Genomic DNA, 13,869 nt, shown 5'->3' with positions numbered 1-13,869 from the left:
ATATATATATATATGTCGGTATTTTGGCTATTCATAGAATAACATATATATGAGAAGCATTTGCATGGGAATTTTGGCATGTGGACCAACGATCATTTGTTTATATATATTTCTCTTTTCGTTATAATTTTTTTGAGCATTATTAGATAATTTTCAATTAGAAAAATCTCATTTTACATATTGTTTGAAACTGTTATAATATGACATAATTTATTCTTGTTCTTTTCTTTGCTCATACTGTGCCTTGCACCTTGCTGTTTATATTTTACTCAGTGGGATGTCAATTTCAGGCTGCGTACAATGCATCGAGTAGAAGGACTTCGTTTACTCATGCTTCAAGTGTAGTATTAGAGATGGCTAAGGTTAAAAACTATTTATTTGATTCAATACGTAATGGTAGCTTATTTTTATTATATAGATAGATTATTATGTAAGTTTTGAATTTAGGTGCTCCGATAATTTATTTGGCGGTCAAATTTTATTAAAATCATATGTTTATTGATTAGAACTATTTCTTTAACTTCAACTCACACTCTCCTGCTAGGTTTTGTGAGTTTCTTCTAAGACCCGACGGGCGGGCTGTTACAGTGATATCCGAGCCTAGGTTTGATTTTCTAGGCTTAGTCTTAGTAGGGATCATTTGTGGTCAAGACTTTACATCTAACTATATTAATTTTATGATTATGGTGTAGATACCTTTAGACAAGTACTGGGGATTGTAAAGATGTCTGCTTATAATGGTAAATTTTGAGATGTTTGAATTGGCTTGTATATTAGTTTCGGATAATGAACTAGATGAATATTTTTATATTATACTATTTTGGGGACAATAATTTTTGAGGATTTAACTTTGGAATATTGGGTTTACATTTAAAATCCTATGATGTGTTGATATCCTTGGATCATATAGATAACCATAACATGTGATTTTAGTATCTCAGAGTTTCCTTTGGAAGACTTGCTGGTCACTAGAAGTGAAAGAATCTAAGAATAGAGATATGTAAAACTATTATCCTGACATTAAATAGTTTAGATTATTTCTTTGAGTAGTGATTATAAGAGAGATGTGCACTTGGTGTCTATATGTGATAAGATTGTAGACATTTTCTCTACTTAATTTCGAGGAATATACTTTTCTTGGGAGTGGCATACATGTGATTTGTATGTTATTACATGTCACTTGTAAGTAATAGTTATTGGAGAAAATTATTTTATTTAGAAGTATAGCAGTATCTTACATTATTTTAAGTAAGCCCATATTGAATAGTTAAATTACTATTTATTCATTTGATCAATGCACAAATTAAAAAGTAAATTTTTTCATATAAAATAATGTTGATGGCGATGTTTTTTTTTTGGGTAAGCACATCTTTATTTATTAAGAATGATTAAATGAGTCATATATGTATACTCATTGATTTGATTTTGACCAAAAACAATAATTGTGCCCTCTTTTTGTCGGGGCTGTTCTAGGAATAAGCTGAATAATTTATGGACGTATTATACTGCTCAAATTTTACATTACAAAAGAGATATTAATCATGCAAAATTAGGTATTGTAGCAATGGCTTGTATTTTGCTGGTTGATACCTTATAAATGTCTGCCTATTAAATTAGTAGCTACACTCATATATTGAGCTTGATTTTAAGTGATGGTAATGTTGGATTGTACAGTTGATGTCTTTGTGATAGTATAATAGATTTTATCACTTATTATTGTTTTCATTTGATCAAGCTTAAATCAGGTGTATTAAGATATGATTGATTTTTTTGCTTCGTATTTTTTTATTTATTTTGTATACCCATGTGTCGTGTAATTGGAGAAGTGCTACTTTTATTCATTATGAAAATTTGGAACTTGGTTGTTCTTGTTGTGCTTATGAGTGTTGTGTAAAACCGTACTGTCGCCGGAATAATGCATGAAACCAACCGTGCAAAGTGTCACTTTACTTTTTGTAAGCTTCACTTCTTGTTTGATAGGTGGCGATTCTTGAAATGTGACATGGATATGTAGAGAAATCTGAATGTTTAACTGCTTGCTCTTCAGGATGGTCTGGTCTTCAGTGGATTATTGCTCTTGAATGACTTGTGTAATGCTTGAAATTTTGTTTGATTCTTAGTGTTGACGGGTGGTGGGGTGTGTACTGTAGAACTCAGGCTTGTGCGCATGATCTATGTGATTGAATTGATTTTAGAGGGTGAAATTCTTTAAGGAGTGGAGAATGTAATATCTTGTTTTTTTTTTTTGTCCTCTGTACTGGACTGGTCCAACCTGATTGGCCCGACTGCCCCGCATCACTGACTATTTTTGAACTCCCCAATTGCGAATTAGGGCAGCTGAGTTGAGAGAGAAGTGCAAGCGGATGTAGGCTGGAAAATAGGGTGAGATCATGATCCTCACGATGAGCGCACATGAGAACATAGATTTGCTACTGTGGAAGCGGATCGAAGCGCTTGAGTGCAAGGGAGGATGAACATCGGGTTCGAATACTTTGAAGTTTTGGCAAGATCGTCTAAGGGGATGTCGAGGGAAGAAGGAAAGGTTCACTATTTTCTCTCTCTTTTCCTCACATCATTATCATCTTTTTGATGTGCAACACTAGATAAATCCTAATCCCAAAATTTTTTATTGATTTAAGTTTGGTCGTTTATAAATAAATATAAGGCAAATGATAATTACATTATTTTCCAATAAATTAACTCAAATCATAACATCAATACGGTTTTTAAATCTTCAACTAGTTTCTAGTCTAAAGAAAATGATGATAATAAGAATAATGGTAAACATTTAACTAAATAAAAAATTGAGTATTGAGCAATAGTTAATAGTCTAATATGATTGTTTAGGGAGTTTAATCTTATGTAACCTTCTTAAGATAGGATTTCTCATTGCAAAAAATTAGAAAAATTCAGTTGTCACAATTTTTGTATGAGAACCCTTTTTGGTTGGAATCACAAAAATTAGATGTTACTTGTATTATTTTTTAATATTATTTTTTGGCCATCATTTAGGCCAAGTTTGATCTTATAAGTTGCTAATTGTTTTGAGTGATATTAAAGGGACAATCTAAATTTAACTTAAATCCATTCAAAGCTAAGATTAGCCCAATCTATGATTTTGTGTGGAGAAGAACAGCTTTTAACAAATTCTCAGCCACTTCCATGCCTTGGTCACACATTAATGCAATATTATCCTCCAGCCATCCTTAAATCATGTGAGAGAGGAGGAGAGGGGACTTTGTAGGCAGTTGCACCTAAACATGCCTCTCTTCTTTTAAATCTCAACTTCTTCTTTGCTCAGAAGTAGAAAGCCAATGAGAAATAGGTGTGCTCGAGTCTCTTTTAGAGCTTCTGAGGAATTGCTATAAAACTTAACTCAAGATGGTTTGAACTTGAGAGAATGTTCCATCGGTTTAGGAAGGCTCCTAAAATCCTCTGATTGGAGCTCAATGTCACTCTCCGTCATATTCTATAAATTCGTAAGACACTCATGGGATGGAAAGTTCTGGAGAAAGTCAGAATATAGAGAGGTATCCATGGGACTCTAGAAGATCACACCACATTCCGGAAAATGCTAAATGGAAAAAAGCTCAAAAGAAATCTCAAGAGTAACCCAAAAAGTTCTAGGGCTATGTATATACATAAAAGAGGAGTATAGAACTCTCTAGAAACTAGAATAATCTAATATATTCTAGATTGTTTCTTTGGGCACGGAGTAGGTTATAAATTAGAAACATCTCCTCTCATTTGTAATCACCTAACAAAGCATCAAAGCTTCCAAACTTTCAATTGTTGTAATTGTTCTTTTTGCGTGAAGTGTTTCTTTCTCCGATTTTTTTCCCTACTCTTCTTCTTAGAGTGCTTTGTGCTTTAAGTCCAAGTGTTGTGAGGGATATTAGACTGATTTAGTGCTATAGAAGAGCGCTAAAGCCGCACGGGTGACTAAAGAAAAATTAGTCCGTGACATTAAACTCTCATTAATCAAGGAATATAGGGAAAAAAAATGTATGGCCTTCAATTTCTGGCGTCAATGGGCTTCGCCCCTTGATTGTCATTGATTGAAGTCGTGGGATGCTTCCCATGCTTGCTTCATTGCCTCGGAGAAGCCATGTATGTGTGCTAGCACTAATCTTAGGAAATGCAGGAAGAAGAGCAGTTGTGTTGGATTCTATATTCATGACTGTCACATGTTACATGCAGATCCTATGCAACCAGGTGTTTAGCTTGATTTCATGGAATCAATGTTTAATTGATAAGGCCTGAGAGTTCTGGAAAATAAATATTTATCTTGAAAATTTTGGTCAAAGGTGTTAGAAAAGGGTCCAATAAATTTTTTGGAATATTTTGAATTTACTTAAAATTTTAATTAATATTTAATAATAAAATTATTATTATTTTAATTAAGAAATTATTCTTTATGGTCAGAAGAGGCTAGAGCCCTTGAGTGATAATTTATGAATATCACTATGGAGGCTAGGTATGGCTCCTTAGTGATCCCGGTAATTTTGAAAGAAAATTTTATATTATTTTAGCTTTTTATAATTTAAATTTTAAACATTTATAAATGTTTTTTGTATTTATATGAATTAATTGGACTTAAATTTTATGTGTACTTTAAATTATTTATTTTTTATAGAAGCATTTGCATACATACCACCTAATTCTTATGTATTTAAATATCTAACACCTTAACTTTGATTCTTTATATTTATACTGCTCTAATCTTTCATAACACATAAAAAAAATACTACTACTTTAACTTATAAAAAGTAAAATACTTCTTTTTTATGCAGAGGTAAGATGATATATGTAAAAATTGAAGTTTAGGTGTTCGATATGTAAATATATAAGAATTGAGTGGTATGCATGTAAATCTAGTGGTATGCATGTAAATCTTCCTTTATTAGGGGAAGGGTTAATTAAATATTAGTGATGCCTTGGCAGAAGTTTTATGATGGTAGATTAATTATTTAACGTCTTAGTATTGCCCAAAAATTAAACACAAACTCAAGTAAAAAAGAAGGCAAGAGAGAATAATTCAACTTTTTACGTGGAAAATTTTGAGATGGAAAAAAAGTTACAGAGCCTAACCAAGTTGACATAATTTATTATATAATTATGAGTACACATGTCCACTCTTCTTTTAAATTAGAGAATGTGGATTTATATTGTTGATGTACAATAGTAGTTCAACAATAATAGTTGCAACGGTCTGTAATGACCATTGTCAATTGCTATGAAGGCAGTAGCCCATCATAAAAATTATAGAAAGGAGCAGTGATGCCAGCTTGTCGTGGAGGCTATAGTTGAAATTTGTGGTAGTAATTTTTCATGTGGGTAATATATGGTTGTTTCAGAAGCATTAGTTGACCACAGAGATCATAGTAGGGAGCTGTATAAATTGTGAGTCACGTAGTTTATATTTGGTCATATAGCGCATAGTGGTGAGCTGCATTAATGTATGTAGGCCATTGTATTCGGAGTTGGGAGCTGAATGAGTTGTGGACCATGTAGGCTGTAGTTTATCACAAAATATATAATAGTGAGGTGTGATAACGTCTATGGTCACAGAGGTCGGAGTGGGGGCTGCATGAGTTGTAGAACATATGTCGTAGTGGTGAGCTATAATAATGGTTATAGGTTGTAGAGGTCACAATTGAGAGCTACATGAGTTGTGAGTCACGCAGGTCATAGTTGGTTAAATAGTCCACAATAATGAGCTGTAATAATGTTCGTAGGCCGCAATGGGCTGAGTTGGGAGTAGCATGAACTATGATAATATTCATAGGCTTCAGAGACTAGATTTGGAAACAATATGAGCTATGAGCTACATAGGCCGTAAGTAGTCACATAGGCCATAACAGGGAGCTATAATAACTTTTGTAGGCCATAAAAGTCAAAGATGGAAGATGCATGAGCTGTGATAAATGATAACATCTATAGGTTACAAAGACGGAAATTGTGAGCTGCATGTGCTGAGATAATGTCCATTGGTCGCAGAGGCAGGAGTTAGGAGCTGCATGAGTTGTGATAACATCCGTAGGTCGTTGAAGTTGAAGTTGTGAGTTGCATGAGCTGAGATAATGTCTGTAAGTTGTAAAGGCCAAAGTTGAGAGTTGCATGAGCTGAGATAATGCATGCAGGTCGTATAGGTCAGAGTTGGGAGCTGCACGGGTTGTGATAACATTCATAGGCCGTAGAGGTTAGATTTGGGAGATGCATAAGTTGTGGACCACATAGGTCGTAGTGGTGAACTGTAAGGGGAGGTCTTCATGAGTTTGGAAGAAGTCAACATATCTAGAGTATGATGTTTGTAAGCAATTATTGTGGGTGCGTTATCACATCGTCTTTGAGAGGTGTCATTGCATCGTATGTAGGGTGCATTGTTACATCACATGTGTGGTGTATTCTTACACCCTATATGAGGCGTGTCATTGCACCATATTCAATGTGTGTTGCTACACCATCTTAGGGGTGCGCCCTTGTACCATATGCAGTCCACATCATGACACCGTCTTCAGGGTGCATCATAGCACATCGTTACATCATAACATCATTTGTTACTTTGCACAATGCTTTCTCTCCACAATGTAAGTCTTGACTACAGTCAGAGCTTGCTGCATTGAGTAGAGGGCAGTCGATGGTGGCCAACGAGCGATGATTGAATGTGGTCGCAGCAGTAGAAGTGGGTGGCGTTCGTTGGACCTTTAATGTAAAACACCAGACTTTAGCTCCTTTTGCTCTAAGCTCCAGTCTTTTTTTGGCTCAAGGTCTAGCTCATTCTTTTTTTTCATGAAGGAGGTAGAGATATATTTATAGTGTCTAGGAGAGACATCTCTATAAATAAAAAAAGAATCTAGATCACTCTATCGAGCAACCTAGAGAGATTCTCTCAATCAGACGACGTTCTGAAGACATTTGAGTGCCTTAAAAGTGTCAATATTGAGTGATCTTAGGCTTGTTGAATTCGTCTTATGGAGATGCTAGATTTAAGGATGATCTTCTCTGATTTAGAATCTGGTTAACATTTCAATTTGGCACTAGAAGCTTTTAAAAATGACTTTACGACTAGATGTGGCCTTGGTTTGACTTAAATCGGACCAACTTTGATGACATTGTATTTGTATGGTCAAGCCAGTCAGTTTAACTATAAATTTATTGAAATCGGAGTCCTATATGATTTTTAAATAAGTTTGAACATTTCTAACTAAAAAATTAACTTGAGATTTATGCCACTTCTCAAGATTCATGTTAGATGATAAATATTTACCAATGACATCAATTACTAACAATTTCCTTGAAAATAGTCACGATTTCCTTAATTTGGGTGAGTTGACCAAGCGTTAGGGTTGAGAGGGTGTGAGGGTTGGAGGGGGCATGAGATAATATTTAATAATTATTAAAATAAGAAAAATAACATTTTTTATGTGCGGTTCAATGTGGAAGAGGAGTATGCCTCATAATACATTGATGAACCGTGAGCCACACTCTGATTTTTGATACAAAAATAAGATTGCATAATTTTAAATAGAGTTTGTATTTAAGTTTAATCATTCTTAACCATTGGAGCAAAGTTTTGTTTGGAGACTCAAAGCCAAAAAAATAAAATAAAGGGGCTTTTACATACATAACATCTGAAATATTGCTATTTACAAATCAAACATTCATGTGATTTTTTGAACTACCGAATCGATATATTTATGCACGCCACATCAAACTATTGAGGATTGAATAAAAATGAAAAAGTAAGGATTGGGTTTTATCATGAATTTTGATATTTGAGTGAGGATTTCACGATTGGATGAAAGAGCTTGATTTGTAAATAGCAATATTAAAAACCTCTAGTAAAAATATGAGACTTCTAACCCTAAAGCTCTTTTATTATAAATATGAACCCATTAGGTTTGATTAAGAGATTGAGGATATAGGTCCAAGGTGGATCAAATGTTTTTTAAGAACCAAAAGCATCATCTTGTAATAATACACCCTTATTTTTAGAGTAGGCGTCTCTATCTTTTGGTGTCATTTTAGTCAAGTTATACTTGAGGATTTATTCATAATTAAAAATGTTGTGAGGTCATATAAACTCCTTTTAGAAAGCCTCAGATGCTACCTTCCTCAAAACATTTATGTTCTAGATTCTTCAGTTAAAAACTAAGCATATGATCACGAGCATCTTAGTTATAATCCTCAATCTCGCAATAATATATTAAAGATTCTCCGCGCAACTTCAACTTACAGTAATGTGATCTCTTTCTTAAGCTAATCTTGTTTCTTTTAATTATATACTTTAATAGTGTTCTTCTTTGCTTCAAGTGCCTTGAAGTCTTAATTATCCCTTCTCTTTCTTGGGCAAATTAACAAGCATATATTTTGGCAAGTGTGTTTTAAAAATATGGGGCATCTAAAAGTACTATCATTTATTTAAAATTCCTACGGAAAATATAATAAAAAAAGGGTAAAAAATAATTGATATTAAGACTTTGGGAGGACAAAAATGAACCTCTTAAGTTTCTATTTTTTCATATAATTAAAAAGGCTAACATGATTCACAATTATAGAAAATGGCAAAGAACCAAAAAAAGGGATAAATTTCCTTAGTAGAATCTATCTTAGTGATACAAGCAAGGTGAGTTGTTATCTTCTATTAATTGCTTTATCTCTTCATAGGGTAGACTGTTCAAAATGGCATAGTAAAAGTAAACTTTATATGTTCATAAAGAGCTTGAACAATTCTTCCATGGAGATTTCAGTGTCCATTTGAATTCCATCCTATCTCCTTTACTTAAATAAATAAATAATATAATATAAATTTGTTCAACACAATGATTTGAACAAAGTCATGTATGTCTCTTTACCCTCTTCTCTTGCAATATTAATTAACTATGCATTCATTTCTTAGCTGATATTTTTTCAATAAATCCTGGTCAGAATTGATTATTCAAAATTGGACCTTTGAGGTTACTTAGATAATTATGGTTAGTGAAAATTGCATGATCAACTAAATTGTGGTTTAAAGAAGTTTAGCAACCCCATCTGTTCCTGTAGATATTGCCTTGCAAGGGAGGTTAGTTGGTTCTCTGAAATATGTCGCTTAGTTAGTTTGTGGAAAATTTGGCTTTAGGGAACATCAAATGTCAAATGCCAAATGTCAGATGTCAAATGGCAATCTGTCAAGCAGTCACACATTGAAGAAGAAATCTACATGCTATTCTAGATATGCATTTGGTTGTTAGCCAATAAAAAAATATTTTAAAATATTATTATTATTATTATTATTATTATTTAAATTACAATGATGTTCAATTAACTCTAATTCTACATTATTACAAATAGTCATATTTTTTAGTATTATTTTTTTCTTAAATATAGATATTATTTGTTGAATACCAATTAAATGCATTAAATCTTATTCTAAGAAACTACTTATCATCATATAATTTATAAAAATTAGAAAAAGCTTTCCATTGCAATTTAACCTTTTCTATCAAGAATTAGCCAAATAAACTAATGAAATCTCTGTATTCTACAACCCATATCAGTTTAAAATTACATCAATTTTAAAAAGAAAAACATCAAACTTTATTACTATTTTTCTAATCTCTCTCTTCCCACAATCACCTAAACGAACCCAACAAACAAATCAACAACTACAAAATAACACAAACAAATCAACAACATCTAATCAAACACAAGCAAGAGCTTCAAAATTTGGGAACACAACAAACGCAATGGAGAGGGGAGCTATAACTATGGGAGAACTATTAGCAACCAGTGAAGGATTTAGTGCTGGAATTTCTCCATTTTTGTTGAGTTGCAGAGGACTCCCATTTAAAAGCATTGTTCTGCTGAGAAAGTCCCCATTCTTCGCAGTTAGATGATATTCTTCCCTTTTCTCAGAAGCATCTGAAGCTGTCTCTCCAATCCATGAAACTGTCTGTTTAAGATCTCGCATGAAAGAGCTATCTTTTTCGATGCCGCTTCCTTCTGCAAGATCTACATTGAGATCATTTCGAACCGTCACGCTGAATTTCTCCGATTTGCTTAGGTTGATCAAGAGCACGACGACACCTGACTGTAATGGAGATTGATAGATTTATCAAAATAGGAATGAAGTGTCAATATAGAACTCCATGGCTGTTTTTATGGCGTCATTTTAGTCCTAGAGCTTATAAAAATGTCAATTTAGTTACCAGACACTTATAATATGGGCAAGATGAGACAACTTAAATAATTTAGGGACTAATTTGACATTTTTGTAGACTGAAGGACTAAAATGACTCCATGTAAACAGTCAAATATATAAGAAAAAAAAAGAAGAAAGTTCCTACTTTCTGTTTGCTGCAATGAGCATAGGCTCTTAAAAATGGAGATCCACTAATATCAACACTGAGAACTCCCTTCCCCATCAGCCGATGCCAAAGTAACGCACTATTCAACATGTCAAAAAGTACAAACTTCAGAATCAAGTTATCTACATCAGAATTCATTTTTAACAACATTTACAAATCCTCACCTGTAATAATCAGGATTTGGTTTAAATGTTTGTGTGTCCAGAAGACCATAATTACCACCAATCAATGTTTGTCTGCAGTAAACCTTTGTTTTGTACTTCGATGCCATTCCTAATTGATCCAAGTACCTTAATGATAATATAATTCTAGTCTTCAGTTCATCATTGCAAAAGATTGAGTGATTAAGAATTACAGGAAATAATGAATTACCAGAAGCTATTCAGGAAGGTGTTGGAGACCAGACGGCTGCCGCTGTTGTACGCGCCGCCGGCTTCGCCAACCCAAGCTGATGACCATGGTCCATGTCTCTGAATGGTGAGCTGAACGTTTCTGAATGTATCAGCAAACGAACTTAAATATTTCGGATTTGTAATTTTGCTTGCTATGTGAGGATCATTTCCTGAAACAATATGGTATGATTTGTAATTTAGATTTCTTTTTCTGATACATTTGATAAAGCAAGTTATAACATGAAAGAAAATGGAAGTAATGATCTCACCAGCACCAAGATTGTAGACATGGTGGCTCATGGCATTTAGAACACCAGGTCCCGAAACCTCGAGGAGCCGAGCATACCATTGCTGATCGTCGAAGAACCCACCAGGCGCTACCAACTGCGGTTTTGTGCGCGATTTTCTGTAGAGCTCATCAAGAATGGCTTTAAGACCAATTAAATCTTTACCATATTGTTCAGAATCAACTCTAGCAGCTACACCACGTCCACTCAGCTCATTTCCTGAACCATGGAAGTAAGTTGAAGAAGAATCATGTCAGTCATAGTCAATTCAGAGATTTATGATTGAAAATACAGAGAGGAAACTTTATGATTATAAAGTTGAATTTAAACTATAAGTTATGATTCAAAGTGGATTACCAAACTCCCATGAATCAACAGGATATCCCTTCGAAATAGTATAGTTTATAAAATCACGAGCATTGGTGGAGTTCCAAGCACCGTGCCAGAAGCCCTTCTGCGCCTGATGCCTCCCATAGAGAGCATTCAGACCAAATGTTATGACAGCCCTGCAACAACAGATGGTATGTATTTTGGTTTCTGTATTGATAAAATTGAAACAAAAATAGAATTACAAAATGTTGCAGAACATACCCAGTCTTTTGGAACAAACGGTTCAGCTCATCCCATCTTTCCATTCTCAAACATCCTTTTGAAAATCCAAAAAGCCCCCCGGACATTTTGGTAATTGCATCACACGTAGAAGCTAAACTTCCCACACCATATTTGACCTGGTCTTGTAAAGAACCTCCAACCCTTATTCGCAGTGATCCAAAGGCTGAAAATTGCAGCAAAACAGAAGATATGTTCAATGAGATTCAAGCCATTAATGAAAACATACCAGAAAACCAAAAAAAAAAAAAAAAAAAAAAAAAAAAAAAAAACTATTTCCTATAAGTTAAGAAACCAAATAGCAAGAGTACGTAACATTCTTCTTGTCATTAAAAAAACTAAGGAATGAGACAGCAAAAAAAAAAAAAAACTCATCTTTAATACATGGATAAGCAGTACTGAACTGAAACAACATACCTTGAATGGCCTTGAAAAGAATAGGATGATTCAAATCCTACAAACAAATGAATCAAATTTATTTCATGAAGTAATAAACATTCCAACGCTTAAAAAAACCATGAAAATCATACCAAATTAAAAACAGAAGACTTTCCCCAGGGGCAGTGCTTATAATTACACTTCTCAGGTGGCCACCAATCAAGCGTAGCGCACACGAAATTATCATCAGTTTCAGCTTCTGTAACAGAACCCTTTACAATAATTGTCACATCATTGCCATCTTTACACCAAATTACAGGAACGGCGAAGAGGAACAAAACAAAGGCTAGCTTAAACCCCATGCCTTGAGCGCCGAAGCTCAAGAAAGCTGAAAAAATAAAACAATAAGCTTAAAAAAAATTGAAATTGGTATCCTTCTTGCTTCAAAGTTCAAGTTCAGACATTTAGAAGGCAAAATCCAAAAACTGAGGTTATGCCACAAGAGAAGACATAGAAGAAATCAACAAAAAGCGAACTTTTCCGACATTTTTGAAGTAGCTCATCATTAACGCAATAGGGTTATATAAAAGGGCAGAAAATACGCTGCAACTAAAACCAGCTCTATTTGCTGAACTCACCTTTGTGAAAGAGCAGCTTCAAAGTAAGAATGGCGTTTTTTGTGAGAGCATCGGCGCATTGAGGGCTTTTTATAATTCCGGCAGCCAACTTAGACTAATAATTGCCTTCTTTCCCACCATTGACGTACAGTATGCAGTCTTCTGGTGTGGCTCCAGTTATTCTTCATCCAACGGCGCCCCACCTTGCTTGGCTTAATAATTAGGGGAGAGAATTTTGATGAGGATATCTGACCAGCGAGCTTATAAAAATTTCAAATTTATTTTAAAATAGTATAGGATACTAAGAACTGGTCAATTTCTATAGACATAATTTAAAGAAAGAAAGTTTGTCTAACTAACTTTTATGAACAGGAGCTTAAGAGAAAATTGAAAAGATAAAGAACACCTTATTTTTTAAGCCTGAAGGGCGTTTTCATTAAACAAGTTGCCAAAATTTTTTGGATAAAGATTTTTTTTTAATAATTTTAGCTTTAATTTTAATTTTAAGTTAGTATTGATACATCACTAACAAATTTTCATCATTCATCATAAATCTCGAGGCATGACAAGAATCTCGAGGCAACCTTTTGAGCGAGAAATATTCAAGTTTCAATTAAAAGTCATTCAGAGCTCCGATTTCAACAGTTGTAGTCAAACTGACCGACTCGATGAAACAAAACTAATCATATCAAAGTTAGTCCAATCTGATTTAAATCAAGCGCAGATCAAGTGATTAAATCATTCTTGAACGATTTCTAGACACATTTGAAAGATCAAACAAATGTCAAATTCAGCGAGTTTATAATCGCATCGAGCGTCTCGACAAGAGGAATCCAACGAGACTGAGATTGCTCAATTCTGACATCGTAAGGCACTCAAATGCCCATCAAACGTCATTTGATCGAGGGAAGCTCTCAGGACCGTCTGATCAAAATGGTTCATACTCTTGCATTAATTGCACTCAAAACACTATAAATAGAGGCTCACCCCTCACATGAAAGAGAGGAGACTTAAGAGATAAGGGGGAGAGAGAACTTTAGGCTTTGGGAAAAAACTCAAGTCCAACATCATCTCTGCCATCGTCGACTTTCGTCGACCACCACCGACCGCTGTCGACAACCATCGACCGTCGGAGACCACCGCCGACATCTGTCGACCACCATCAACTACCGTTGATCACTATTGTCCTCCGTCGACGGTCATCGACTGCCGTCGACCACCCCCGAACACCGTC

General features: G+C 34.4%; 1 protein-coding gene across 1 annotated transcript; it reads right to left on the bottom strand.

Moving 5' to 3' along the window:
* Positions 1 to 9,558: 9,558 nt before the first annotated feature.
* On the bottom strand, positions 9,559 to 12,882 carry LOC110024422 (heparanase-like protein 2). The gene is made up of 10 exons (XM_020724384.1): positions 12,657 to 12,882; positions 12,171 to 12,406; positions 12,058 to 12,094; positions 11,623 to 11,806; positions 11,389 to 11,537; positions 11,014 to 11,250; positions 10,725 to 10,914; positions 10,517 to 10,642; positions 10,332 to 10,431; positions 9,559 to 10,075 (listed from the first exon to the last, which is right to left on the bottom strand). The coding sequence occupies exons 2-10, from the start codon at positions 12,378 to 12,380 to the stop codon at positions 9,686 to 9,688; spliced, it is 1,623 nt and encodes a 540-aa protein (XP_020580043.1). The 5' UTR covers positions 12,381 to 12,406; positions 12,657 to 12,882; the 3' UTR covers positions 9,559 to 9,685.
* Between the last annotated feature and the right edge of the window lie 987 nt (positions 12,883 to 13,869).

The sequence above is a fragment of the Phalaenopsis equestris genome, unplaced genomic scaffold (genome assembly GCF_001263595.1).
Source record: "Phalaenopsis equestris unplaced genomic scaffold, ASM126359v1 Scaffold000256, whole genome shotgun sequence".
Taxonomy (NCBI): domain Eukaryota; kingdom Viridiplantae; phylum Streptophyta; class Magnoliopsida; order Asparagales; family Orchidaceae; genus Phalaenopsis; species Phalaenopsis equestris.
This window is presented reverse-complemented; position numbering and strand designations above follow the sequence as displayed.